Below are 27,697 nucleotides of genomic sequence, written 5' to 3'. Positions count from 1 at the left end.
GTGAGAGAACGGTATATGAATGGTGTGTGTGAGCGGTGAGCATATACTAGTACTGTATGTGAATTTTGTGAATGGGACTGGATGAAAGTGACCCATAGCTTGGTGGCAGAGCATATATTTTGCATGCAAAAGGTTACAGGTTCAGTCTCCAAAAGCAACCAGGAAAGTCGCCTGCCTGGAGAGCTGCTGCCAATCAATGTAAACAGTACTGACCTATATGGACCACTGGCTTGACTTGGTACAAGGCAACTTTCTATTTTTCTATGGAATGGACACAGAAAAGATTTTACACACACACAATCCACATGCACATTTTCAACTTACATGCATCTCCACTTTTTGGCAGGGGGAAGTTTGCCTTTAGCTTAAGTAGCCTATTTGGCAATCTTTGTTTTGTATGTTCGTGTGCGTAATATGGTTCTCTCCCTTGAGAACTGAGTTACTGGAATAAAACTCGGTACACATGTTCATGATACAATTCTATATTTTAGGTTCAAACCCATCAAACGTTGCTTCATTTTATTGGTGTCTCTCACTGATGGCCCTGACGTAAAGACTTTGTCCTCCATTTGAGGGGCTTCTGTCATTGCTAATTTTTGCATTGTGTTGCTCCTATGTATATCTGTTTTTAGGGCTAAATCCAACGGGATGCTTTTGCCTCCGCTGATTCTCTTACACCTCACCAATTTCATGGTGCAAGCAGCCCCCGATCTGCCTCCTTGCAGAAACAAGTGTTTCTGCTAGTTTGAGGACTTCCTCTAGGAAGTGCTTAATGTCGCTTAGTGTCCCTTTCATAAGCAGTGAGTCCCGCTTGTGCAATGGCATCAGCAGGAGCAACACTTATGGAAGGGAATTGGGGTGGAAGGGAATCAGTGGGGGTGTAAGCGCCCCATTGGATTCTGACCTTAGAGTTAAACTATGAGGTTATTGGCACTCAACCTGATGATAAGGCTAGTAGGTGTTTTTCTCTCTCTGATATTAGGGATTGTTCTCTGAGCCTCTCCTGCAGGACTTTTGTACAGTTTGAATATTATATATTGTGCACAAAATGCATAGCTTTTTCAAATGAATAGGTGGGCCCTTACCTTTTTCATTTGATGATGTTGACTGGGTTCTCACAACATGACAACCCACACTCCGTTAAATATGGGTTGAATGTAGGTTATTGTTGAGCCGTGGTTTGGTGTGTTGTGTGAACCGAGCTGCTCTAACAAACCATGGTTTGTTAACCATGAACAACCCATAGTTCACAACCCAACAACAAACCCTACATTTTAACAACAACCCACAATTGAATGACAACCTACGCTCAACCCATACTCAACCTTGAGTGTGAGTTGTCATGTTGTGTGAACCCAGCCAATGCCTTGAGTAGGGGTGGGGAACTTGTGCCCCTACATATGTTTTGGCCTACAATTCCCATCATACTTCACCACTGTCTGTGCTGGCTATGAAGTTGTACAGCCAACACATCTAGAAGGCCACAACTTGCCCATCCCTGTTCTAGAAGGTTAGCTGTGTTAGACTGTTGCAACAAAAACAGTTTTGTGGCATCTTAAATACTAACAGATCTATTGAGGGAGATGCTTTAGTGCTTAATCTGATGAAGCGGACTCTAATCCATGAAAGCTTATATCTTCATAAATTTGATGGCCTTAAGGAGGTGCCAGACAGTCCTGTCTCCAGGTTTTTGAGGGCCCTTGTGCACCCCTTCAGTGGGCCCCCTCCCTCAGTGAGTCTGCCTTCTCACTGCGATTGTCACTGTTGTTCCTCATCCTCTTTCTCATCATGGCTACCCTTGCTTGCTTGACAGGCAGAAAGGGAGTGAGCAAGTAGGCTGTGGCATCTACTATTCATCCTTCTCACCACCACCATTCTGTGGGCCAGAGCAAGAGGCAGGGAAACAAGTAGGTTTCATGGTGAAGAGTAGGAGCAACTCTAGGGGACTCTTGTCAGTAGGCCCCTGGTGGGGTGTGGACCCTTGGCAGGTGTCCAACCTTGCTTATCCTTAATGCTGGTCCTGGTGCCAGAAGACTCTGTTGTTTGGCAGGTATGTTCTTTCAGTTCCTGTGAATGGAGGCAGTCTTGAGTGGTAGGCATACTAGTATGTCCATTACTGAAACAAAGCATTCGGGCTCCCTTCCAGGGGCATCCTGACCTAAAAGGGGCAATGTTTTGAATTGTTAAAAGCAGGGAAATGCTATGTTAGGAATGTTCATAAAGTAGGTGTTTAAGATATTACATCAGTGATGTGTGATTTCTCTCTCTGTTGCTGAGAAAAAGCCCTGAGGTTGCTGAATCATCTCATAGCTTGACTAAGCCTCTAGTGGCCAAACAGACCATGCACATCAGTAAGGCTACAGATGCTTGAGGATTTTGTTCCTTCCACATTTCGAAGCCAGATGACCTGACCGGCACCCGCTGCTATGTGGATTGGAATGCAGCTATCCTTTGAGTTTCATGTGCCTCCAAATTTTGTGATGGCCTAAAGGTGGCCTAACAATTTTAAATAAATGAATTAAAATGTGTACTTTGGGGGGAAATAATTCAATAATACAGAATTAATTTTTTTATGTTAACTGAAATAAATCCCATATTAGTGTGGAGATGAAACAGACTTAAGAATCCACACATGCAAAACTGGCATGGACCAGAAATAAACTGATTGGTCCATCTCTAAGTGACAGATCCCTTGCTTTTCTACCTTCTTTTATGTGGATCTTCCATCTCTGCTTTACAGAGACCATGCAGACCCTTAATAATAAGGGTGCAGTCCCACCTTTTGAAGTACTGAAGCAGAAGGTAGTGGCTTTGGGTGATAAGAATTTGGCTTGTTGGTGTCAGGGGTTCCTCTGAACATAGGCAATGGCAGAGTAGCTCAGATTCTGAAGAGAAACCGCAAACCATGGGGGAGGAACTTTCCCAGACTCTTCCAGACAGGGAGAGACAAACTCCTCAAGTTTCAATAGTCCAGCTGGATGGAGAGGGCCTCTCTTCACACACCCCTGTGAGAGATAGTGAACAGGGAGAGGTGGGGCTTGGAGTGCCTGAATTCTTAGATGCCAGGCACAGATGCAGGGCCAAGAGAGAGATGGCAGGGGCGGAGCTTAGGCGATCTGCCTGATTGGCCCGGCGGGAACAGCTACACGTAGATACCTCACGAGACAGAGGGAGGTCCCCCCCACCCCTTAAGTTAGGAAAACATGCCTGCCTTTTCTGAAATGGTAGGCAACTTTCAACCTTCCTGGTTTCCCTCTGAACTCCCTGAAGACTTTTCTTTTGTAGACTGTGAGTTACTGACAATTAGCATCTGTATGACCCATTGAAGTAAAAGGATTAAAGAGTCATGGATAGAAGCCTCTTGTCTGTGTTTTGATTTGGCTATTGAAGTTCAGCAGGGACAAATGGGAGACCTGACAGTTGGGCAGGAGAGGTGGGTTGGCCACCTTTGCATCCATGCTGGTGTCAGGTCAGGTTAGGGATGAGCTGATTTCCTCCATTCTTTTCTATTACTGTTCTATGGATCCATTCTGCTCCCTGAATTCCAGCTTTAACTTGGATATTTTATTATATGTAATTAGTAGCATGTGGTTTGCCATGGCTTTCAGCTCATTTCCATCTCCCCCCCCCTACCCTGCTATGATAAAACACTGTGTTCACATGATTGCAGAATGTGGCTGCCAGAATTTTATCTGGTACAGCTAGATGGGATCATACTACACTTATTCTTAAAGAATTACATAGGCTGCCAATTCACTTCTCAGCGCATTTCAAGATGCTGATGCTTACCTTTGAAGCCCTAAACATCTTGGGACCCAAATACCTGAAGGAGTATCTTACCCTATACCAGGGGTGAGCAACTTGTAGGCCAAAACATCTGGAGGGCCACAATTCCCATCATTCTACACCATTGCCTGCTGGCTAGGGCTGATGGGAATTGTAGGCCAAAGCATCTGGACAGCCACAAGTTGGCCACCCCTGCCCTATACCAACCTGCCTGTGTCTTCAGATCTTCAGAGGAGGCTCTTCTCCGGATTCCTTAGCCAGCAAAAGCTCATCGTATACGAACTTGGCAGAGGGCCTTCTCTGTGGTGGCACCCTTCCTCTGGAATACCCTCCCCATTGAAGCTCTCCTGGCACTGACAGTGCTAGCATTTCAGGACCAGGTGAAAACTTATTTCCCTAGGCATTTTAAAATGTGTTGTTGGTTTGAGCTTAGTCTGCTCTGTTTTTTGAATGCCTCTGATCTATTTTTATTGTGCTTTTTATGTTTTTATTGTATTTGTGGTATATTTGGGGTCATTATTTATTATTTGTTTTTGTTTACCACCCTGGAATCTTAGGATGAAGGGTGGGCTAAAAAAATTCTTTAACTGCATACATAAATATGGTTTTATCAAAATTTCTTTGAGCACAGCATTTTATGATGTGCAGCGGATAGAACTTGCTCTCCTCTGTTTTTGGTTGCAAATCTGAGTTATGGGCTGATAGAAGCGAAATATCTCTCAATCCTTAACATTTCCAAATATCGGCGTGCACTTACTTTATCAAGATTTAATGTCTTACCCTCTGCTTTGTTACAAGGGAAGTTTCAGAAAACTAGCCTTTTAGATCGTATATGCCCGTGTGGAAGGAATGAAATCGAATCAGTTATTCATGTTTTACTTTGCTGCTCCTTTTATATAGAGATTAGAGAGAAATTACTGTCTGATACTAGATCAGATATAAATGTACTTCTCTACTGTTTTAGGACAACAGAAAATAGGGATACAATTGAGGCTTTTGCTAAATTGTTTTTGAATGCTATGAGAATATCATCTCTTCAGAAGTGATTTTACTGTATATTTCCCGAATGTGTTTGTAGACTCTTTGTATTTTTGTATGTTCAAAGTCTGGTCAGTGCCGTAATAAAGATGATGATGTTTTTATGATGTGCACTCTTGTGCATCAGTAAACACACTAAAACATTGCATGAAAAATAATCTCAACAGAAGTGTGTCTTCTGGGTATGTAGAAACCACTTCCTTATTTTTGGATGCCTCCCCACCCCCCTTGAAATTGGTAAGTACTCAACCACACAGGTTCACTCTTTGTATAGATAAGTGGAAAGTTATGAGAAAACTGGAAAGCATCCAAAGTTGATCCAAAAAGAAAGAACTAGTCACAAGATGCTGGAAAAAAAATTTATTCTATAAGAAGCCAATGCATTTTGTTCCAATATATTATTGGGGGCCAATCTTAGGGGCTATAAAAGGAGAAAATACATTGAGGATGCAATCCTATTCATATTTAGATAGAAAAAAGTCCTACAACTCCCAGCATTCCCCAGCCTGCCATGTTGGCTGATGAATGCTGGGAGTTGTAGGACTTCTTTCTGTTGAAATATGCATAGGATTGGGCCTTAAATTAATATGTGAATTCATATGTAATCGAGACCTTGCATCTGGAGACACTCCCCTTCTGTGCAGCAAGACACTCAGAACATCCCTGACATTTAATCTTGAGTTATGATTAACACCTGTGTACTAGATTGGCAACATCTATTGTACGATATAAAATACTTGCCTTCAACTGTGATTTTACCTGGCTATCTTCAAATGTATGGGACAGTCCTGACAGAGTTCTCTGAAGGCTTTTAAAGAATTGTAAGTGTGCACTGGCAGTTTTTGCAATGTGTATTATGTTATTGTATTCTTGTAGTTTTAACTAAGACATGTTAATTTAATGTGTGGTCTCTTTCTATAGTTCCCAAGGAAGCCCCAAATAATATACTGGGCTGAAACACGTTGGGCTTCTTAAAGAATAAACTAATTCTCCAGCATCTTGAAACTATATACAAATGGAACCTACAAACAATTGTTGCAGTGTAGAGTAATAGTTGGGACCGGTTGCACGTCATGATAAGCCATGCCAAAAACAAGCTATGGTGGGTTCATCACTTGTTAAGCCACACTGCTGCCGAGAGACAATCAGGCACTTGCCAGCTTGCCGTGGTTTTTAAAAATTGTATTTGTTGTTGTTCAGTCGTTCAGTCGTGTCCGACTCTTCGTGACCCCATGGACCATAGCACGCCAGGCCTTCCTGTCCTGCGCTCTCTCCCGGAGTGTGCTCAAGTTCATATTCATTGCATCGGTGATGCTATCTAGCCATCTCATCCTCTGCCGTCCCCTTCTCCTTTTGCCTTCAGTCTTTCCCAGCATCAGGGTCTTTTCCAGAGAGTTTTCTCTTCGCATTAGGTGGCCAAAATATTTGAGCTTCAGCTTCAGTATCTGTCCTTCCAATGAGCACTCAGGGTTGATTTCCTTTAGGATGGACTGATTGGACCTCCTTGCAGTCCAGGGGACTCCTAAGAGTCTTCTCCAGCACCACAGTTCGAAAGCATCAATTCTTCGGCGCTCAGCCTTCCTTATAGTCCAGCTCTCACAGCCATACATTACTACTGGGAAAACCATAGCTTTGATTATGGCAGTAACCCCACTGATGACATTTTTGCATTTCAAGGCAGCAAAACGGCTCCTATTGACCCCTTCGTGTCCCCTCCCCACTCCCAGCATGTATCCCAGGAGCATTTGCAGCACAACCTGTCCACACTCCTGCTGTGATGAGATTCCATCTCCCTTTCTTGCTTTGTGAAACACCTGCGTTTACGTATACATACCATTTCTTCAGAGTGGGGGAGGGGGCTTGCCTTTTTAGGACAACAAGGTGGCTGAGGGTTTAACACTTTAAAAAAGGCTGCCTTGGCTGCTCCTCACAGCCACGAGAAGCAACGTTACTCTTCCTAGCACAGCTATGCGTGTATGCGTGATTGACTTACCTCTGGGTAAGTGCACACAGCCCCAATTCAGGAACACGATAATTCTGGAAGAGGGGATTTCAGCTTTTCCCCTCCTCTTTTCATGACAAAATCCACCACCATGGGGAATGGGTAAAAAAAAGGGGGAAAGGAGATTTTTTTTAAAACAATCTGTGGGGGGGGGGGATTTTGGCATTAAAAGGAGGGGCAGAAGCTTAAACCTTCCCTTCTGAATCGTCATGGTCCTGAACTGGGGCCACGCATGCTTACCCAGCATTGTCAGTCATGCATACAGGCATAGCTATGGTAACTCGGCTCACAAAGGGATAAAGCTGGTTGCTGTCAAGTGAAGTGCTGAGCTGGAGGAGCAGCCAGCACAGCAAGGAATTTTTCACTGCTCTCACCAGGCAGCTCTGTAGGTCGTTCTGCCAAAGCACGCACAAGACAATCTGCTGGGCTCGGACATCGCAATAAGCTACCCTGAAAACAAGCCTCCATGAACAACCCAATAACAAGCGATGGGGTTCTCAGGGTGGTTTGTGCATGGTTAATAAACCATGCTGAGGAAACCGTGCTGGGTTCAGCTGACACGACAAGCCACCCTGAAACAAACAGAGGTAACAACTGACCATGGGTGGTTGTGTCACACAAACCAAATCTCAGCATTCCATGGCCAGTGTATGTTTGGAAACTCAGTGGGGGTGGAGAGGAGAGAACGGATGGTAACTGTTGCAAACTGCACATGTGTCAGTTCTGGAATTAATTTTCAATTGATTTTAGAAAGCCTTCATGTTCTTTGAAGGAAGGTGGCCCAGAACCCTGGACGCAGCAAATCATCAAACGTGAGCATACCAGGGCCAGGGAAATCTGCTCTTTGTGACTACATAGTTAAACCAGTTTCATGGGTTTGCCAAAGGAACTCGAGAGGGTAGTTTTGCTAGGGTTCAAGTTAAGAACATAATAAGAGCCCTGCTGGATCAGTCCGTGGGTCCATCTTACTTAGCATGCCCTGTTTTCCACGGTGGCCAACTGGATACCTCTGGGAAGCCCACAAATAGAACATGAAGGCATTTGCCTTCACCCATCCATCTCTCTCTCTCTCTCTCTCTCTCTCTCTCTCTCTCTCTCACACACACACACACACACACCTACCCACCTACCTGGTTTCAATGGCATATTCCCTCTGAACCTGAAGACTGCATGTCGCCATCATGACTAGTAGCCATTAATAGCCCTATTCCCCATGAATTTGTTGAATACCCATTTAAAGCAATCTAAGCTAGACATCAATGCCTCATCTTGTTTCCTAGCACCCTTGCAAATTTACCACTGCCAGAGTTTCTTGGGTGGAACCTGACAGTCCACATTTTAAAATTGTATAGACACGCCTTAAATGGCAGTAACCCCAGTTGTGAGATTTTTGGTTTTTTGTTTGCATTTCAAGGCAGCAAAATTGCTCCTGTTGACCATTTCCAGATTTTTCCGCTGAGATGTCTTGGCACTGAGTACCAGGTGTGTTTCTGCAGATGGGATTGTTTTTATAAAACTCCCCACAACCACCACCAATATGTGGAATAAAGAGTCTCTCAGAATTACATGTGAGGAAATGAGGCTCAGAACTCAAAAGGGCAGACAAAACGGTGAAACCTTTTACCATCTTCCAATATTTTCCTGCAGAGACAGCCGGGCCAAAAAAGCAGATACAAAACCAGAGGGTGGCTTATTTTACTAAGATTTTGTTTTATTACATCTGTTTTTATATTTCAAACCCCAACCCTAAAGCTCCCCCCCTCCCTGGAAAAACAACCCCTGAACTTTTAGCTAGTGGGGGGCTTCAGCTGTGGTTAGTGATTCAGTACACACTGCAGCACAATTCAGAACCCCGAACATCTCCCCCTTTCCAACCAAGCCAAAAAATCTAGACAAAGTGGGTGACCTCTCAGTTTCAGGAGAGGCAGCTGGGGAAAACAGGTGGCTGGAGATGGGAGGAGCAGGGGAGGGGGCATACTGGTGTGTTTCAGCACACATTTGCTTCCAAACGCATATGTCCCAGTCCCAGCTTCTAGGATGGGTTGAAAGACATGACATCACGCTTACCCCCCACAACCCAGTTTCCTTCATTCATCTGAACACTTCAAGAGAACATGCTTTGTTCTGTCCAAAGAACTGATGATCAGGGAGAGGAATCTTGCTGATACACATACTCTTTTGCTGGCACGAGATGGGGTGTGCCGATCCAGATGTTTTGGACTGCAAGTCCCATTATCCCTGAACATTGGTTATGCTGCCTGGGGCTTATGGGGGTTATAGTCCAAAATATCTGGAGGACACCAGGTTGCTTACCCCCTGCCGATGTGCACACCCTACCCACATACACCCTACCTTCCCAAATATGTAGAGCAGAGGTACATATAAGGTGAGTTGGCACTGTGTCCCACTGAAGACAACGGGGCTGAGACACTTATTTCACATCTTTTCCCACCTGACCTCTAAGTGGGTTCAGGGTAGTTCACATGCTTTCCTCCTTTTTTCCCTCACAACAACCCTGTGAGGTAGGTTAGGCTGAAAAGGATTGACTGGCCTAGGGTCACCGAGTGAGCTTTATGACTGAGTGGGGTTTTGGATCCAGGTCTCCCTGGTCCTAGTTTGAAACTCTAACCCAGGGAAAGGCTACCTGGTGCCCTCCAGCTATTTAGGAGTACAACTTCCTTCAGCCCCAGACAGCATGGCCAGTAGTAAGGGATAATTCGAGTTGCCGCCCAAAACATCTGGCGGGCACCTGGTTGCCTACCCCTGCTCTAACCACTATACCACATTGACCTAACTTAGCCACGTTGAACTTGCTTCGTTGCTTTCAACCTGGACTTAGTCACAACAACTAACTTTAGCTGCCTATGGGCCCCTTCAAAAAAGGTCAATATTGGCATATATTTTAAAACTAGAATATATATATATATTTATGTGCATGTTGCATGTGTGTATATGGACGTGTATATGCTTGCAGCATAAACATGTACATATCTGTACACACGCATCTGTATAGCTGTATTATTACTTTTAGTAAAAAAAAGAAAAAGATTCCCCTCCCCGCAGAGTACCCTTGAACCTTTAAGGAAGACCGAAGCTTGAATGACACCTTAGTTCCCAGCAGAGCACTTGAAGCAGGAGCAGCTGGCTATATTCTTGGGGCAAACATTTGGAGATAAGAGGCACATGTTAAGAAGGGGGTTTTTTTGTTTCATTTTTTGTTGCTTTTTCCAAAACCTCACCGCCCCACCCCTCAATTTTTGGTATAAAGTCAAGCAAACGATTGGGGGAAAGCCCAGGAGAGCAGAGATTCAACACTGTTGTTCCAGTGGGTTTTGGCACCACTGTTAAGTGGCCTTGCTTTTCCTCTCTCAATTCCTTGCTCCGGGTTAGTGGAGCAGTAGAAATAATCTTGGAATAACTGGGTCAAAAGGAGGATTGGAACCACTCAGTGGGAATAAAAAGCTCAAGAGATGGAGACATTTTTCAGGACATGGTCTGACAGAGGGATACTGAGAGGAAGGAAGGACGGAAGGAAGGAAAGAAGGAAGGGCAAGAAGAGAGGCAGGGGAATGAAAGGAAAAGGAATGGATTCATACCGAGTGAAGAGTGCAGCATGGATTAGTTGCCCACCCAGTTGGTTTACCTAGCAAGGAGTTTTCTTTTCGGCCATCCACCCCTGTGATCAGGGAAGCCCAAAATCTAGCTAAGTGAGCCTGCGGGGACCCTCTTGGCCTTGTTCGACCAGTTGAGGAACTTCAGAAGTTTTATTGCTCATATAATCATACACAGTAAAGTCCGACTTCTGCCACCCTTTGAAAACAGGGACAGAAACACACATATGGCAGGGCCCGTGCAATTGCTAAGTGCGTAATAATAAAATTAGGTATTGGTGAGAGGAGACTCAGATTCCGTGTGTGTGTGTGCGCGCGCATGCGCACACAAGTGTAGTCTGTTTATGAGTTCCTTTAACCATGTGATGAAAGAAGAATGTGGTGGGGAATTCAAATCCACTTCATTACTGAATGTTCTCCTAGCCCTTCTTGGCTCATCCACACAACAGCAGATTGCTCTCCAAAACTGAGATGTTAGTACACAGCGAGCTCAAGGTGAGGGGGCGACATTGCCAAGTCAAGAGCATTGCAATTCCCGTGGATGTGCTTGCCAACCTAATGCATCTCCCCAGTCCCCCAGTAGTGCAGTACATCACAACCAAAATGGACAGTAAAATGGAAGCCTCTTGTGCCCTCCACCAGCCTTGCTCAATGGACAGGCAAAAATCTCACCATCTTATTGAGGTTTGCCAAGGTTTCCCCACAGCTGCTAAAACATCAACAGGGCACAATAGAGGAAGCCAGAATGCCGTGGCCAACTATGCAGTGTTTGATTTGAGGGAAGGACATTTAAGTATTTTGTTTCGTCTAGAATACAAAACCCAGGGCTTCTGAAATCAGCAACTGTGTTAGTACAATGGCCTTATTCTCTCACACACCCATTTAAAACACACACAGAGAGCACTTTACAGGTGAAATCAAGTCAGCTTGCAACATTTTGCAGACTTCTGAATTCTTAAATTCACTCCGAGCACTGATTTCTAAGTTAGTAAGTTCTTTTTTTCTCCAAAACTAAAAAATTAGCTGATTGGTGATAATTCCTAGTGGTGAATTGACCACTAGGTGGAAGTATGTGCAATTCCGTTACTGCTATTGGGGGGCTTTAAAAAGAACACACAAAACACATATGCACAAACAATGCAGTGATTGAGGCTGGAGTCTGAAGTGAAATATGAGTACAGGGAGCAGGGCTTCTTTAACTTCCCTCTTGTGATGTTCTTCCAGTGAAAATCATGCATGCAATCTGCTGTTACCTGTGCTGGGGAAAAAGAATTGAGCACTTGCATTAACACCCCCTCCCCTCCCAGTGCTAGAGTGACTCATGGCCCCACCTCCCACCTTCACTAGATTTTTGTCCTCCAGCAACAATGTGGGGACTGGGGAGAAGTTCTGCAGCCTTTGCAGAGTTCCTGCAAAAATTTCAGCTCTTTCAGTTGGACAGGATACTTACAATCTGATGAGCTGGATGGATGGTCTTTCTATCTTTTCCCCCTTTACCCCCCCCCCTTTAACCAAAGTGAAACTCTTGTGTTCAGCATCTGGCTTTAAATATCTCTTAAGAATGGTGCAAGGAACAATGCTGCATAAAGAAGTAACATCTTTCCCAGGGTCATTGTACAGGGGAAAAAGATGTCTGCCCCCATGTGTTCATGGGGGCAGCCGTATTTCCCCACTCCTGGACAATATCCCTGGAAATCATGCTACATTATCATGTAGCATCATTCCCAGTGTGATAATGTTAACAGATGTACTTGAAAGGCTGTCACAGAGAGGAAGGCCAAGATCTCTTTTTGACCATCCCAGAGTGCAGGACATGGAATAATGGGCTCAAGTTACAGGAAGTCAGATTCTGGCTGAAAATCAGGAAAAACTTCCTGACTGTTAAAGCAATACAACAATGGAACCAATGACCTAGGGAGGTGGTGGGCTCTCCCACACTGGAGGCATTCAAGATGAGGCTGGACAGCCACCTGTCAGGGATGCTCTGACTTGGATTCCTGCATTGAGCAGGGGGTTGGATTCGATGGTCTTGTAGGCCCCTTCCAACCCTACTATTCTATGATTTTATGTTTAAAGTGACTGGCAGTCAGCTTACTGAATGCAACGGCTTGCCTTTGCTTTTTTTTTTTCAAGAACAGAATTAAAGGGAAAAAAGATGGAAAGACCATCTGGCTACTGCGTCAAATCATAACCACCACCCCCAAATGTCCACCCCCTTCCCAATCTTTGGGAGGGTTTCATCACTTCCTACTTCTTGAAATCTCCAAATGTTTGGGTCAGCTGATCATTTAGATCATCTCTAGGTGAAACAGTAGCGGGGTGGAGAAATAGTTTTCAGCAGAACACACACACACAGTGGAAAAGATTCAGAGCCCCCTCTGCACTCATCTTTCAATTCAAAATGTGGTCTCAGCAGCTGCATTTTAGAAGAAGACAAAGAAAAGTAAGTCGTCGTCCCCCCCGCCCAAGAAATCCTGGACCTACATGCAGTCTGTAGTTCCAACTTCATTGCTGAGATCTGTGTGATCATCTGTACTTCATCACTGGGGTTTATTGTTTTGCCACTGGCATTTTACATTTTGTTGAGAAGGGGAATCCAGAGGAATGCTAGCTTTGGATCTGACAATTTCTGAATTCAGAAGTCCATTAAATGGCTGGTTAAACTGTTCTCATTCCCTCAAAGGAGTGGATTTCCCTTTTCTTTTGCGGGTACACCTTTCCAAAATCCCACTTATAAGCCCCATCAGGTCTAATCAGAAATTAGGCACGTGAACCCTGAATGGTGAAATGTTGTACCAACCAAAAGGTGATCCCTGGATCCCTGGCACTCACCTGTATCAATGTGGGATCTGTATTGCCATGGGAAGCCAATTTTGCTAGCTCTAGTGCTGATAGTTTGTATCAGCTATACATCTCTGGGTTATTACTGCATATTGATTACTTTCTCTTTTCCAATCTTCTGCTCCACGTAGTAAAATACCCTATAAAAGAAAGTGACTGAAAATCTATAGCTCTAAGAATACCTGGTTATCTTTTGTTGTTGCTGTTCTTATTTTTTTAAAACCTCTAATCATAGTTAAACTCAAAGAAAAGAAAGGAAGAAAATGGAATCACGTAAAAGTCCATTGGGATCCGAAAAAGCACAAATGAAATAAAACGCCTCCTCAGCTGGTGGGGAAGAGGACAGGGTGAGCGGGAAATGTGTGTGTGTGTGTGTGTGTGTGTGATGGTGGGGGAAGTGTCTCACAAATTAGAGGGCAGTTTAGATCGGATGGGTTCTCGTTCCCCAGTGAGCCCTATAGATCCTTTCTTCCCTTCGGCAGCAGTCAGAGATGGGGAAATGGTGCAACTGGCCTCAAATGCAGGTGGTGGAGGCAGAGAACCTGAGGACGTTTGGCGTGGTAGAGTCACTCGCCCTGGGACAGAGCTATATGGCTTCCCTAGAGGTCTGGTCCCTCCTCCTCCTCCAGAGAAAGACAAGAAGCTAGAAACAGACTCGCTAGAGGAATGAGTGGAGCCTTGCCTTAGAGTCTGAGCTGCTTCATGGGGTAGAGAAGGTTGCGAAGCAGAAATCAACTTGAGGTCCTGCGTCAATCGTCCTGGTGGAAGTGATGGACTACTCCTGGGCTGAAAGACCTGCAGAGGTGGGCTGGAGGTCTGAGGCGTCAGCAGTGATCCATGGGAGCCCAGGGCCCCAGAAGGGCCACACTGGAAAGTCCTGGGTGCAGGGCTTTGACTAGGAGGGCTAAGGCCTGAAGGCGAGTACAAAGGCGGGGTGACGGTGGGCCGTTTCAAGGGAGACATAGAGGCAAAGGGTGACCTTTCGTGGTGCAACTGAGCGACAGTTACAGGCGCCGCTGAAGGTCCTAATGCACTTGGCTGGGTTTGACACAAGGCTGCCGAAGGGGGGCTTCCGGATGCCTGTGCCAGCTGGCTTAAGCTAGAGGATGGAGAACTGGACGAGGGAGGCAACCGAAAGTGGTTCATCCCTCCCAGTGCTCCAGTTCCTGAGAGTTGGTGGGACTGACCCACTTGGGGCCTGCACGGGGGTTGCAAGTGGCCAAGGGGGCTGCCAGGTGAATTGGAAGAGAGCGAGGCAAACGGGGGAGTTGCCGATGGTGAACTAGCGGGTGCCTTCTGGAAGGGGCCAAAACCGCCCGACAGGTTGCTGTCAGAAGCCTGCGGCTGAGCAGTCCCTTCAGGCAGATCCGCTGGCTCCTGCTGTAGCTGGCACCGTCCCGCAGAAGACGGGCTGCCCAAGGTTTGCTGAGCGGAGCCAGCAGAGGGAGAACCAGCAGAGGCCCGGTGGAACTGGCCTAAGCCAGCCGAGGCTGTGAACCCTGCCAGCTGGTGGATCTGGAAGGAGGAGGAGGAATGGGTTTCGGCTCCCGGGGTGTGCTGCTGGGACGGCGTGCTTGCGGGGGAGCCCATGGCGGAAGGCCCAGCAGAAGATGCCAAGGAGTGGAGCCTTCTCAGGTGCCTTGGCGTCTGGTTGTGCGGCTGCCCCAGCGAGCCCAAAACAGAGACAGGGGGGCGGAAAATGGCCGTCGGGAGGCGAGGGTGGTGGGTAAGAGCTATTGCTACTGATGTGGTGGCTGCCGCGGCTTGCAAGGGGGCTTGGATGAGTGGCGTCCAGATAACCGGTGTTGGCGTGGTGGCGGCAGCAGCGGCTTGGACGTTATGTGCACAGTGGGCCATCTCTCTGTCATGCCGCACAATTTGCTGGATGATCTCATTCTCCTGGTAGTTGAAGACGCCCGAGTTGAGGTCGTGCTGGACTTTATGCAGCAGGATGGAGTTTTTCTTACCTGAGGAGGGAAAAGAAGGGAATGAAGAGCTATCTTGAGGGTCACACCGGGGCTCGAATGGTGGGATATCAGGAAAGAAAAAGGAGCACAAAGAGGGGGATCTCCATAGGAAAAGTCGTCACTGTCTCAAAATTGTCTTCCACACCTGGGGTGAACTGAGCTGGGTTAGGAATCCCATGGTGGGTTAAGCCACAACTTCCTACTGAGATCTTTCTTTGTTAGGAAGCTAATGACCAAAGAGATTTGTGTAAATCTGTTGCCCTGAAGTTGATGGTGAGGATTTCCATTAGCTCTCTAAGCAGATCCTCTTGTCACATTCCTTCATCCTACCCCTTTGCAATCAGCACACGCCAGGATACCAGGCTTCAGGCCCACTGCTTTATTAGTTAAGGACTGGGTTCCTTACAAATGCAAATTCAGTGAAACTTTCAGACTGCAGTGAAAACAGCTAATCCACACATTTACGAATACCAACAGAGGAGCGGAAGTGGAAGTTAGAGAAGCTGCCAGCAGCCTCTGCAAGAACTTCTCGGCCAGACTAGCTTTGCAGGGATGCCCCTCCCTTAGGGCGGCTCCCTCCTATGTAGGCTATCACGCATAGCCAACCTGGAGGAGTGTCTGAGCTCCACCTCTAACTTTTCCCGCTTCACTCTGCGACGGACCCTGGCATCCTTCAAGTCACGCTCCTCACTCTCCTCCTCCCCCAAAACCTGGGTTCTCATTAGGGATGTTAGAGAAATCTGCCAAGGATTCAAATGAGGCCAGATTTTTTGGAATCCAGCATCCGGAATCTGCGGTGGGACGGCCCCACTTACCTCTGCTCCAGGAGGATTCTGCGCGGAATGGCTCTTGGCTGCTTGCTTAACCAGAGCCATTTGCCTCCATGTCAGTCTCCATTTTTTTTTTAAAAAAAAATGGTGATCGGCAGGATGTGCCCATAGACTTATACGCAAGATTCATGGCTCTATTTTGCGCATAAGTCTATGGGCACATCCTCCCGATCGCCATTTTTTTAAGCAACATGGCACTCGGTGCAGGGGCAAACGGGTCCAGGTTGGACCAGCTAAGCGGCCCTCAAGCTGGGTGGCTCCGTGGAATCCTCAGAGCGGAGCTGCTCCGGAGGATTCCAGGGGGTGGGGGGAGGAATGGATCGCCTCCCCCCCCCCGGGCGGATTCCCCACAGGAACAGACAGTGGGGAATCCATACATCTCTAGTTTTCATGGAGGAGGAAAGCGGGGGGGGGGGGGGCATTCAGGGTGAGCCAACTGTGAGCCAAGGTCTTGGGAAGAAGGCCTTGCCATATCTGAGCTCACTAGGGAGAGAGCCTCCCCCTGTTCTAGCTGTTCTAGGGGTGTACAAACCCCACTTACCGGGTTCTACTGGGGGCTCTGCAGGGGAGGGAGGCAATCCGGTCCTCCCCCAGGAATCCTCCCTGGCTGACTCCACTCTGCGGCAAGTCCACAGAGCCGCCGGCTGGGGCCAGCCACTGCCGGACTTCCAGCTGCGGCTGGTCTGCATCTGCAAATGGCGTCTGGTGTAGTGGACGCCATTTGCGTCCCTCCACTTTACCATGATAGGCTATGTAAAGATATACGTAGCCTATGACGTTAAAGAGCAGGGACGCAAATGGCGTAGTGGACGCCATTTGCATCTGCAGTCTGGCGATACGGCCATGGCGGCTACATCGCTGGGTCTTCAGAGCCGGCGGCAGGGAGGATCTGCCGGCGAGGACCTTGTGCTGCAAGGCAAGGTAGGAGATCCAATCCTCCAAGGACTTCAGGGGGCCGGATTCATAGAATCATAGAATAGTAGGGTTGGAAGGGGCCTATAAGACCATTGAGTCCAACCCCCTGCTCAGTGCAGGAATTCAAGTCAGAGCATCCCTGACAGATGGCTGCCCAACCTCATCTTGAATGCCTCCTGCATGGGAGAGCCCACCACCTCCCTAGGTTATTGGTTTCATTGTCACATTGCTCTAACAGTCAGGAAGTTTTTCCTGATGTTCAGGTGGAATCTGACTTCCTGTAACTTGAGCCCATGATTCCGTATCCTGCACTCTGGGATGATCGAGAAGAGATCCTGGCCTTCCTCTCTGTGGCAACCTTTCAAGTACTTGAAAGGCGCCATCATATCTCTCCTCAGTCTTCTCAAAGCTAAACATGCCCAGTTTATAGATAGAATCTGGCCTCATTGGGGTCCATGGAGGATTTCTTCAACATCACTAGGCTGTTCCCATTCTGAATCTGAGCTGCTAGACATCCCCACACACTCAAATTCATTCCTGACACCTCCAAGTTCAGAGGTGGAATTCTAGCCTTCCCAAGCCTGGTGCCCTCCAGATGTGCAGTCAGCATGCCACCCTCCAGATGTGTTGGACTACAACTCCCATCATCCCCAACCAGCATGATTGGGGTAATGGGAGTTGTATTCTGACATGTCTGGGGGTGCCTTGCTGGGGAAGCCTGCAGTGCACCATTGAATACCATGGCCTGAGAAACAACCACAGGATGAGGGCTATGGCCATCCTGCCCTGCTTTGGGGCTTTCTGGAGGCATCTGGGCCACTCTCTGGGAGGGACGGCCCTACCATTAAGCAGAGTGAGGCAGTCCCACTGAGGAGGCAGCAGCAAGGTGTTGGAGGAGAGAGCTATGTGCTATGTGGCCTGCCATGTGCTCCCTAAGCTAGCCTGCTGCCTTCAGGTGCATTGGAGGATGCTGTCTAATCAATAGTGTTGAAGGAACAGTCCAGTTGGCCTTTGTCCATGGAATGGGAGAAGATGCCATCTTGTTCTTTGTTCTTGTTCTTTGCCCACAGGCAGCAAGATGTCCGGTTTGCTCTGCTGTGGGGAAAGAGGAGGTTGGACTGGATGAACCTTTGCTCTGATCCAATGGGGCTCTTAAGTCATCATCTGACCTCCACCATCTGCAATGCCATATACATGGCATGCACTCAAAGTATGGAACCTCCCTATTCAGAGGCAGCATAGATCCTGAATACCAGCTGTGCGTGTGTGTGTGTGTGTGTGTGTGTGTGTGCAGAATGATGGGGATGGGCTGCCACCTTTGCGCCCTGCTTGTGGACTTCTCACAAAAGCTTCTGCTTGACCATTGTGGAAACAGGATGTTGGATTGGAATGGTTCCCCAGGGCTGCCCTTTTAAGCTCTTTTATTAACTCTTCATAAGGACAAGCTTTGGGATGGCAGAAGATGTTTTCCCACCTCTTACCTACTGGAAAGCAAATCTGTTGATGGGCAGAAGAAATAAAATATTTACATTTTGTTCCTAAGCAATGATCCTAAGCAATCCTGCCTACTTTCATAAGGTAGTTCTGGGTCACATGCACAGCATTTTGGCATATTGGAAAGAAAGAAAGGAAAGGAAAAGGGAGATGAAAAGGAAAGGAAAAGAAAAGAAAAGAAAAGCTATTCATATGGAATAGTTAACTCAACCAACCTCAAGATAACACACAATGGTTCCAGGGTATAAACTTAGCAGTATGGGTCCCCCCATCCCCACCCGCTTCCCCAGGGGAGGGGACACATTCTCCATAACAATTGTATCAACTAATCTAATTTTAAGCTTTTAGTTATTAGCATTTTCAAGAGGCTCCAGCAGTCACCCCCAGCAGCATTGTGTCCCTTTATTCTGATCACCTTTCTCCATCTTTGGCCCTGTGCATGGCTGCACTTTAAGGTAGCTACAGTCCTTCCCTTCTCCCTGAGACCTTTTGTATTCTTGCATTGTTCCTGGTTGCTTGCACCTCCTTGAAACAGCAGCAGCTCTGTAGTTCTCAAGTGGTGAAGGCACAAGAAAGCATTGTGGAAGCTGAATTCAAAAACACGCAACCCCCTTTGGATGCAGCATGGCTCGGAAGAGAGTTTCCTCCACGGCTTCTATTGTGCATTGCTAAATTCACCTGCATTGCCTCAGCAAACACAAGGCTGTGTACATGCTGCATACCAAGAGCTGTCCCTATCACTCCTGCAAAAGAATAGATGGACACACACACACACACACACACACACACACACGTTAACAAAAGCTAACAAAAATGAGTCCCACCTACAGACCAAACCACATGTTATGCAGGAAATCTGTGACTAGACTTCCCACCTTTAAATACACAGACACACACACACACACACACCCCTCTGATTTTTATCAGAACAATGGTGGTGGAGAATGACGAGCTTAACTCTTAGGTAGATCATTATCAAGGAGGGGAATCTATAGAATTCCAGTTAGTGAAACTCTTACCAGGATTTTGATGCTTCTAGGAAATGTTCGGGGATTAAAGGGAGGTGCCCAGATCATGGGTGGGAGATGGTGGCTAGAGGCGAACATCTGCAGGCAGCCAGGCAGTGACTGGCCAAACGTGCTGGTTCCAGATTTTTGAGAGCCCTTGGGCAAGGCACACTCAATGGGCTCCACCCCTTGGAGATGCTGCCTTCTCAACCCTCTGTCACCAGCTGCTATTGCTCCTCAACCTCTCTTAGCATTGCTACCTTTCCTTTCTTGGCAGGCAGAGAGCCAGTGAGCAAGCAGGCAATGGCATCTACTACTCCTTCTTCTCATCACCATTGCTGTCTCGGCCAAGACAAGAGGCAGTTAAATAAGCAGGTTGCAGTGGTGAAGAGGAGGTGCAACTCCAAGGTACTCTTGTCAGTGGGCCTCAGATGGGGTGTGGGCCCTCAGCAGCTGCCCCACCATGCCCACCTTTGATGTCATCCCTGCTTGTGACAATTGTAGGGTTAGTTTTCATTTAGAGAACGCATCTGTGTGTGTGTGTGTGCGTGATCCATCCATCCATCCATCTATCTCAACATGCATTCTTAAAAGGGGATTTCAAAACACAGTGGACATGTGCACCTTTGAATGTTTATGTACAAGTTGGGGGATGGACAGGTGAGTGAGGAGGTAAGCGTCAGCACCCAAGCAGCTGCCCACCTCCGCCACACCTGGAACCACACCTGGAACCACACCTGAAACCAGGTTTGTGAATACCCCTTCACTTAAAAGGAATAAAATTCTATGCCGCAGTGAGTAACCCAAAATCTGTTTCAAGAAAGGTTGAGTTTGCAATCTGCAGAAATCGCGCAATTTGGAAACAAGGCACAGGAAAGGACAAAAGCTACCCAAATTCTGTTTCTGAGCTTCCCTGCCCCCCGCCCCAACACATGCACACACCATGGCCTTTAAGCTGCAGAGGTTTCATCAAATGACAGGTATGCATTTTACGATTCTATCTTTGTCGTCATGAGGGTCAGAAACTTCGCTATTCTTTATATTGATTTTGCATGATTAAGAAAACATGGGTCTGTCTTTAAATAGTTGTATAATTTTTCTTCTTCATCTTTGATTTGTTTGTAAGTACCTGAAAAAATAACACACGCACACACATACACAAACACACAAACATACAAACACAAGGACTAGAATTAAAAAAAAAAAAAGCTGAGGTTTTCTGGATGTTGAATTCTGTATCTAGTACTAAAACTGGTGCTTTTTTCTGCACTATCTCAGCCTTGCAAATGACACACAATAATTACTACTGTGCCAAACATTTCTTCCACATTTTTGACCATTCTCAATCAATTAGATAGAAAATAAATTGCTTTTGAAAAGAAATTCAAAGGAGAAGAAATTTTTGGGAAAATTCTCATGGGTTGTGTAACTTTCCTTATGAGGTGGCTGCAGCATGTGTGAGAGTGTCCTGTCCTGTACATTCATCTTGTAGGATCTCTGGATTCCTGCACTTCAATTAAAGCCCAGGGGATGATACCATGGGGTAACTCTTCCCATAGGGCTTTTTCAGATCAGGAAGTGCAGGCAGCCTGGGAGACAGCAGAGCAATGGAGAGACATATGATAGAAAGAGAAAAAAAATACACACTGCACTATTGGTCACCAAAAATTTTCTCCATTTTTCTGGTGTGTCCCCCTACACACACACACAATGCCCTGGAATGACAACAGGTACACACATTTGGTGCTTGCAGTGGCAGCACAAAAATGAAAAACCCTGACGAAAAAAGAAAGGTGTGCTACTACAACCCCTGCCGATGGTGAGCCCTATCTGTGAGAAACTGCGGCGAATTTCTCCACTCCCTGGAGAAATTCAGTGAAATTGTGTCTCCCACCTCCACCATTTCTCTGCCTAAAAGTAGGTGGAGAACTTCAAGAGGCCATTTGCCCACACCTCTAATCATCATCACACTCTCTACTTACCAATTCTGTCCAGTCTATCCAGCGCCACAGTTTCAAAGGCTCTCCTCATCATAGGGTACTCCTCCAGCACCTCGTTAAAGTTGTCCACCGAGAGGGAGTAAAGACGGCAGTAGGTGTCGGCTCTCACGCTTGCCGTGCGCCGGCCACGAGTCAGCAAGCAGATTTCTAGAACAAAAGGAGGGCCTGAAACATGGTTGCTGCGTGGACCCCTCACCCCACCCACATTTCTGTGCCCACAGCAGGATTTGCACCTGCACTAAAACAGTGTGCCTCCCCGCATCGGAATGTGGGCGTGGGCACCAAAACATCAGACCATGACACTGCTCCTCTGCGTCCGCTCTTGTAAAAGAAGAGAGCAAAACACGGCATGTTCAAGCCACGAACAGGAACACGTGCCGCACCTGCTGTCCCCAGCCTGGCTGAGGGATTCTGGGAGTTGCACTCCAACACATCTGGAGGACACCAGGTTGGGGAAGGCTTCTGCACACACCAGAAAGATTTCTAATAAGCAACACAGTTTTAAGTTCAAGGTGTGGTGGCTGCTGTTTGTCACAGCTGCACACTGGGAATTTGTTCACTCAATTAGCTGGCTCAAAGTCCAGCCAATAAGCAGAAAGGAACAATGACCAAAAGTTATGATTCTTTTGTTAATTGTATGACAAAACAGTTCATGATAGCAGGGATATGATGAACTGGAAAACACCACCAAGGCTGCACTAAATACTCTGGGTTGGACACAGATCTTGCCTTCTGTGAGAGGAAGGGTTTCGCTCATGGAAGATCCCTCTGTCCAGTTTTGGGGGATCCTCCTTTCCTCCACACCAAAGCTCACTACATTCTGCAGAATCTCTCTGTATAGCATTTTTAGGAGGCTAGAGGGTCTCCCATGGGAAAGAGCAGATGGGGAAGTCCACTCCTGGCAGCGCAGTTGATCAAATGTAAATCTGGATCCATCCCACTAATTGTAAGTTGCTTCAACACAAAATTCCAGCCGACCCCACCGGAAATCAACAAAGGCATCCACAGTGTGGTGTAGCGATTAGAGTGTTGGACTGGGGCTTGGGAGATCTGGGTTCTAGTCCCTACCCAGCCATGAAGATCACTGGGTGACTTTGGGCCAGTCAGTCACTCTCAGTGTAACCTACCTCACAGAGGATAAAATGGAGAGAAGGATGTACAGAGGAATCATGTTTTGGGGAAAAGGCAGGATATAAATGCAACAATTAAAAAAAATGAGGCAAAAAGAGGGTGGATAGGAACCATGTTGTTGGTGGATAGTCAGGATCTCCCAATCCCCAGACATCACCCCCCCTCCAACATGGGGCAGTGGCTATGTACATCAGCCTTGGAGCTGATGTGCATAATTTCCCTCCCATTCATTCCAATGGGAGGAAAATCATCAAAGGAGGAAAAAAATGAAAAGGGGAAGAGAAAAAGTCCACTACTTCTCCCTCCCTGCCAGTGTGATTCTGGCAAGACTTTGGTGATATGGTTCCTCCATCTTCCTGCCCCCACCAGTTGGAATGTTCTTTCAGTGTATTTTGCTGCCTGTTCTGTATTCTCCTACTCATTCCTCTGGTGTAGTTTCCCCCCTTTCAGTTCAATGGAGGATATAACTGCAGCTCTTTTTGGTTCTTTTGCTTATTGGACAAACTTTTTATCTGGTACTTTCAGCACAGTGTCCAGCTTTCTCCCACACAATAATTCATCCAGCTAATAAGCCCTCGGGTTCAGCTGTCTGGAATCATCCAAGGCTTGCCTTGTGCATTTGGCGCATGCGAATCGCCTCAGCTAAGCCAGCAGGAGTGGGAAGGCCATCGCCACGCCTCACTGAAGTGAAGCCCCTCTGGGCTACCGCTGGCAGTGTGTCATCTGACTTACGGCCTTCTGATCACAGCTGCTTGTGAGTGCCCACGCTGGTAACAGGTGGCACAAAAGACACTTGTAACTTGTTTCTAAATCTGCCACCACATTATACCTGATTTGCTCACACTTCTCTTCCTCCCATCCCATGAAGAACCATGGACCCGGGGCAGTGTTGGCTCCAGGTTTTTGAAGGCCCTTTGGCAAGACCCCCTCCACGGACCCCCTCCCTCAGTGAGTCCACCTTCTCGCTGCCACTGTTGCCAGCTGCTGTTGCTCCTCATCCTCTTTCTCATCTTTGCTACCGCTCGCTTGTTTGACTGAGAGAGAGCCAGTGAGCAAATAAGCAGTGACGTCTACCCCTCCTGCTTCTTGCTGCCGTCACTGTCTGGGCCAGAGTAAGAGGCAAGCGAAGAAGCAGGTTGCAAGGGTGAAGAGGAGGGGCAACTACAGGGGGACCTTGAAAGTGGGCCCCTGCTAGGGTGTGGGTCCTCAGTATGTGCCCAATCATGCCTGCTCCTGGCTTGAGTGGGAGAGAGACACTCTGGTTGCCACCAAGTGCCTGGGTACCTCACCTGCCTTGCCCCATGCTTCAGCTCCAGAAGACTCCAAAAAGAAGTTGCTTTTGGTAGGATTTGCAGGGGGAGGGAGACATAAAACAGAGGGTGACGATGCCATCTGATTAGTGTTGGGAAAGGAGGGTTACTTGGTTAATACTTCACAGATGACCCTGGGGTGAGGAGGAAAGGATGGTGTGCAATATTAGCACAGGTGTGCGCATATGACTGGGTGTGCGCATGAGGTAACCTGGGGGTGAGGTGGGTTGGCCAGTTTGTTGGGTTTTTCACACCTCCCATTACTGGCTTGGTTGCTGATGGTGTTTTTGCATAGTTAGATGTTCCTTCTTGACACACTTTCAGTACCCCATGTGACCATTGCAAACCCAGGTTAAAATGAAACTGGCCTCACTCCTAAACTCATGTTCAGAATAGGACTTAATGGGTGTTCTTTTCCAAGTTAGTTTAGGAGCAACATACCCATTTTCATTTTAATTCAGGTTGGGGGGGTGGCCCTACATAACTATCTAGTTCTGGGACAGTATAGGGGAGAGGGTGAGAACATCGGTGTAGGGGAGGGGAGGAATTTGAGCAAGATCCCAGTCCCTAAACCAGACTTCCCCAACCTGGTACTCTCCAGATGTTTTGGACTTCAACTCCTATCAGCCCCATCCAGCATGGCCAATGGTCAGGAATGCTGGGAGTTGTAGTCCAAAACATCTAGAGGGAACACTGCCCTAAACCCCAGTTTCAGTGTAAAGTCTAACAGCTTCCCCCTCTCCAAAGACCTCTAAATGGGAGAAGTACTTTATGTTACATCTACTCTTCAGACAAACAGATCTTGCACCAGTTTAACTGCCATGGTTTCTATCAAGGAACAACAGGAATTGTACTATGGGTACATATGGGGAAGATTCAAGGAATGGTGTATTACAGTTTTCAGGGTTCCTTGGAAAAAAGGCATTACATCTAAATTTGTTTGCAACATAGACATATCCTTAAAAAGCAGGATGAATTCTGTAGGTCAGCTCCTGATAATACATAAGTTTTATCAGAGTTCAGACTCATTATGTAATCCCTTCCCCTGCTAGGGGGTGGTATGTGTCCCAAGCAGCTAGAGGTGGGTGATAAATTCATTGGGTTTGCATTTTAATCTGAGATTTCCCAGTTCACACTTCTCGGAACCGGACGCAGAACTGAACACAGCTTGCTGTCAGAAAACCATGCATTTCCAAGTTTGCAATGCATTTTGGAAAACAGAAGAAATGCATTTGGCAACATATGCACAGCTGAAAAATGCTCAAGGAAAAATGTATCCATTTCTACAATGCGCACAGACACACTTTACTCAATGGGTGCATGAGTACAAAAATGCCTACATCTGAAAAATGTGCACAAATAAACACACATTTTAAAAAATGCACACAGAAATTGTACACAGAACTTTGGGGGCGGGGAGAGAGAGAAATCTGCAGAAGACCCTTGGAGCAAGAAAGTCTTTGGTGCAGGTTGGCATTCCTCCTCACAAGGCCTTCTTGGGGGTGCATCCTCTTCCTCTCCACCTCTGCAACCCAATGGAGTGAGGTCTGCTTATGCAAGCCCTGTTGGCGTATGTTCATGGATACTTTAAAGCAGCTGTTCCCAAGCGGATCCTCTCCAGATGTTTTGGACTAGAACTCTGAAAAGCCCTAGCTGGCATGGCCAGGGATTGGAGATGATGGGAGTTGTAGTCCAAAACATCTAGAGCGCACCAGGTTAGGGAAGCCTGCTTTAAAGACAAAGGAGATGCTGCCTTCTTCAGAGGATGGGGTATGCAGCTGCTCCTCTACTAAGGAGCCTGACACTCTTCTTAACTGTCAAGTAGATTTTTTCTCTCTCTCTCCACTGCAGGTTGCCACCAAGCAAAGTGAGGAGCTCCTCGAGCTTAAGACCATAGCTCAGTGGAAGGGCTCATGTTTTGCATGCACAAGGTCCCTGGTTCGATCCCTGGTGTCTCTAGCTAAGGCTAGGCAAGATTCTGCCTGAAACCCTGGAGAGCCACTGCCAGTTAGGGTCAACAATACTGGGCTAGATGGACCGATGGTCTGACTTGGTATAAGGCAGCTTCTTACGTTCTTTGCTGAGCTGCACTGAGACTCATTTACCTCCAAAGTAGGATCCATCAGCCAGCTTGGTCTCCTTGTTGCCCTTGGTGAGCACGCTGACCACCCCATGCTGAATAAAATACATCTTCTTCCCAATGGTCCCCTCCCGGATAATGTAGTCGGCTGGCTGGAACACTTCAAAACGCAACTTGGTCAACATGGATGTGACAAAATTGGGGTCTGCGTTGGCAAATAGAGGCATGGAGGCCACCAGCTTCCGGCAGTTGAAGTTGATGATCTCCTGGTCATGGCACAGAGAAAGAGATCGAGAAAATTCAGGGAGGTAGTAGTGGTTTGGTTCATTTCAATTTCCCTCAACCTGGTGTCTTCCAGATGTGTGGGAGGGACTACAAGTCCCATCAGCCCCAGCCAGTATAGTCAGTGGCCAGGAATTATGGGAGCCATAGCTCAAAACATCTGGAGGGCACCAAGTTGCTTACCCCTCATTTAAGCATTTTGATCCCACTTAAATGAAACTCATTGGGCCTCTGAACTGGCCTATGACCAAAATTGCAAATATGATAAACAGCATTGAAAATGATTAAACCCACATCTAATGCATAAAAAATCCCTGTAAAAACAACAAAAGCAAGAAGCAATGAATTAAAAACTCGCTTTAACTTTCTCTCTTGAACTTCAAAGGCGTTTTCCCATTAGAACTGAGCTGAATTTTTATGGACAAATATTTTATGTGCAAAAGGCAGTTTGGGGACCCTTCGTCTGTGAGGAAACCTGCTGTGTGACACATGTGCCTCTTCCAAAAACAAAGGGCGCGTACTTCTAACGTAGAACTATCGGGTCTCTTCTGTCTCATATACACACATCTAATTGATCAACAGATTAATCTCAAAATCCTACAAGCTAGGCTTCAGCAGCATGCGAACCGAGAACTACCGGAAGTATAAGCAGGGTTCCGAAGAGGCACAGGAACTAGAGATCAAATCGCCAACATTCGCTGGATCATGGAGAAAGCAAGAGAATTCCAGAAAAATGTCTATTTCTGCTTCATTGACTATGCTAAAGCCTTTGATTGTGTGGATCACAACAAACTGTGGCAAATTCTCAAAGAGATGGGAGTACCAGACCACCTTACCTGTCTCCTGAGAAACCTGTACGAGGGTCAAGAAGCAGCAGTAAGAACCAGACATGGAACAACCGATTGGTTCAAAATTGGGAAAGGAGTACGACAAGGCTGCATATTGTCGCCCTGCTTATTTAACTTATATGCAGCGTACATCATGAGACACGCCGGGTCGGATGAATCGCAGGTCAGAATTAAGATTGCCGGGAGAATTATCAACAACCTCAGATACGCAGACGATACCACCCTAATGGCAGAAAGCGAAGAGGATCTAAAGATCCTCTTGTTGAGGGTGAAAGTGGAGAGTGCAAAAGCTGGCTTGAAACTGAACATTAAAAAAACTAAGATCATGGCGTCTGGCCACATCACTTCCTGGCATATAGAAGGGGAAGAAATGGAAGCAGTGACAGATTTTATTTTCTTGGGCCCCAAGATCATGGTAGACGGTGACTGTAGCCATGACATTAAAAGACGCTTGCTCCTTGGGAGGAAAGCTATGGCAAACCTAGACAGCATAGTAAGAAGCAGAGACATCATCTTGCCGACAAAAATCCGTATAATCAAAGCTATGGTTTTCCC

At 46.8% G+C, this 27,697-nt stretch overlaps 1 protein-coding gene across 1 annotated transcript in view; it reads right to left on the bottom strand.

The window, feature by feature from the left end:
- Nucleotides 1–13,680: 13,680 nt before the first annotated feature.
- HCN4 (hyperpolarization activated cyclic nucleotide gated potassium channel 4) overlaps nt 13,681–27,697 on the bottom strand; it is a 160,934-nt gene continuing 146,917 nt past the window's right edge. The window contains exons 6-8 of the mRNA XM_084816417.1: nt 26,038–26,278; nt 21,474–21,638; nt 13,681–15,245 (exon numbers count right to left, since the gene is read on the bottom strand). Coding sequence (XP_084672543.1) covers nt 13,681–15,245; nt 21,474–21,638; nt 26,038–26,278 — 1,971 coding nt within the window. The remainder of the gene's footprint in view (nt 15,246–21,473; nt 21,639–26,037; nt 26,279–27,697) is intronic.

The sequence above is a fragment of the Heloderma suspectum genome, chromosome 11 (genome assembly GCF_057233095.1).
Source record: "Heloderma suspectum isolate Gila_16-S chromosome 11, 16-S_ref, whole genome shotgun sequence".
In the NCBI taxonomy this organism is placed as follows: domain Eukaryota; kingdom Metazoa; phylum Chordata; class Lepidosauria; order Squamata; family Helodermatidae; genus Heloderma; species Heloderma suspectum.
This window is presented reverse-complemented; position numbering and strand designations above follow the sequence as displayed.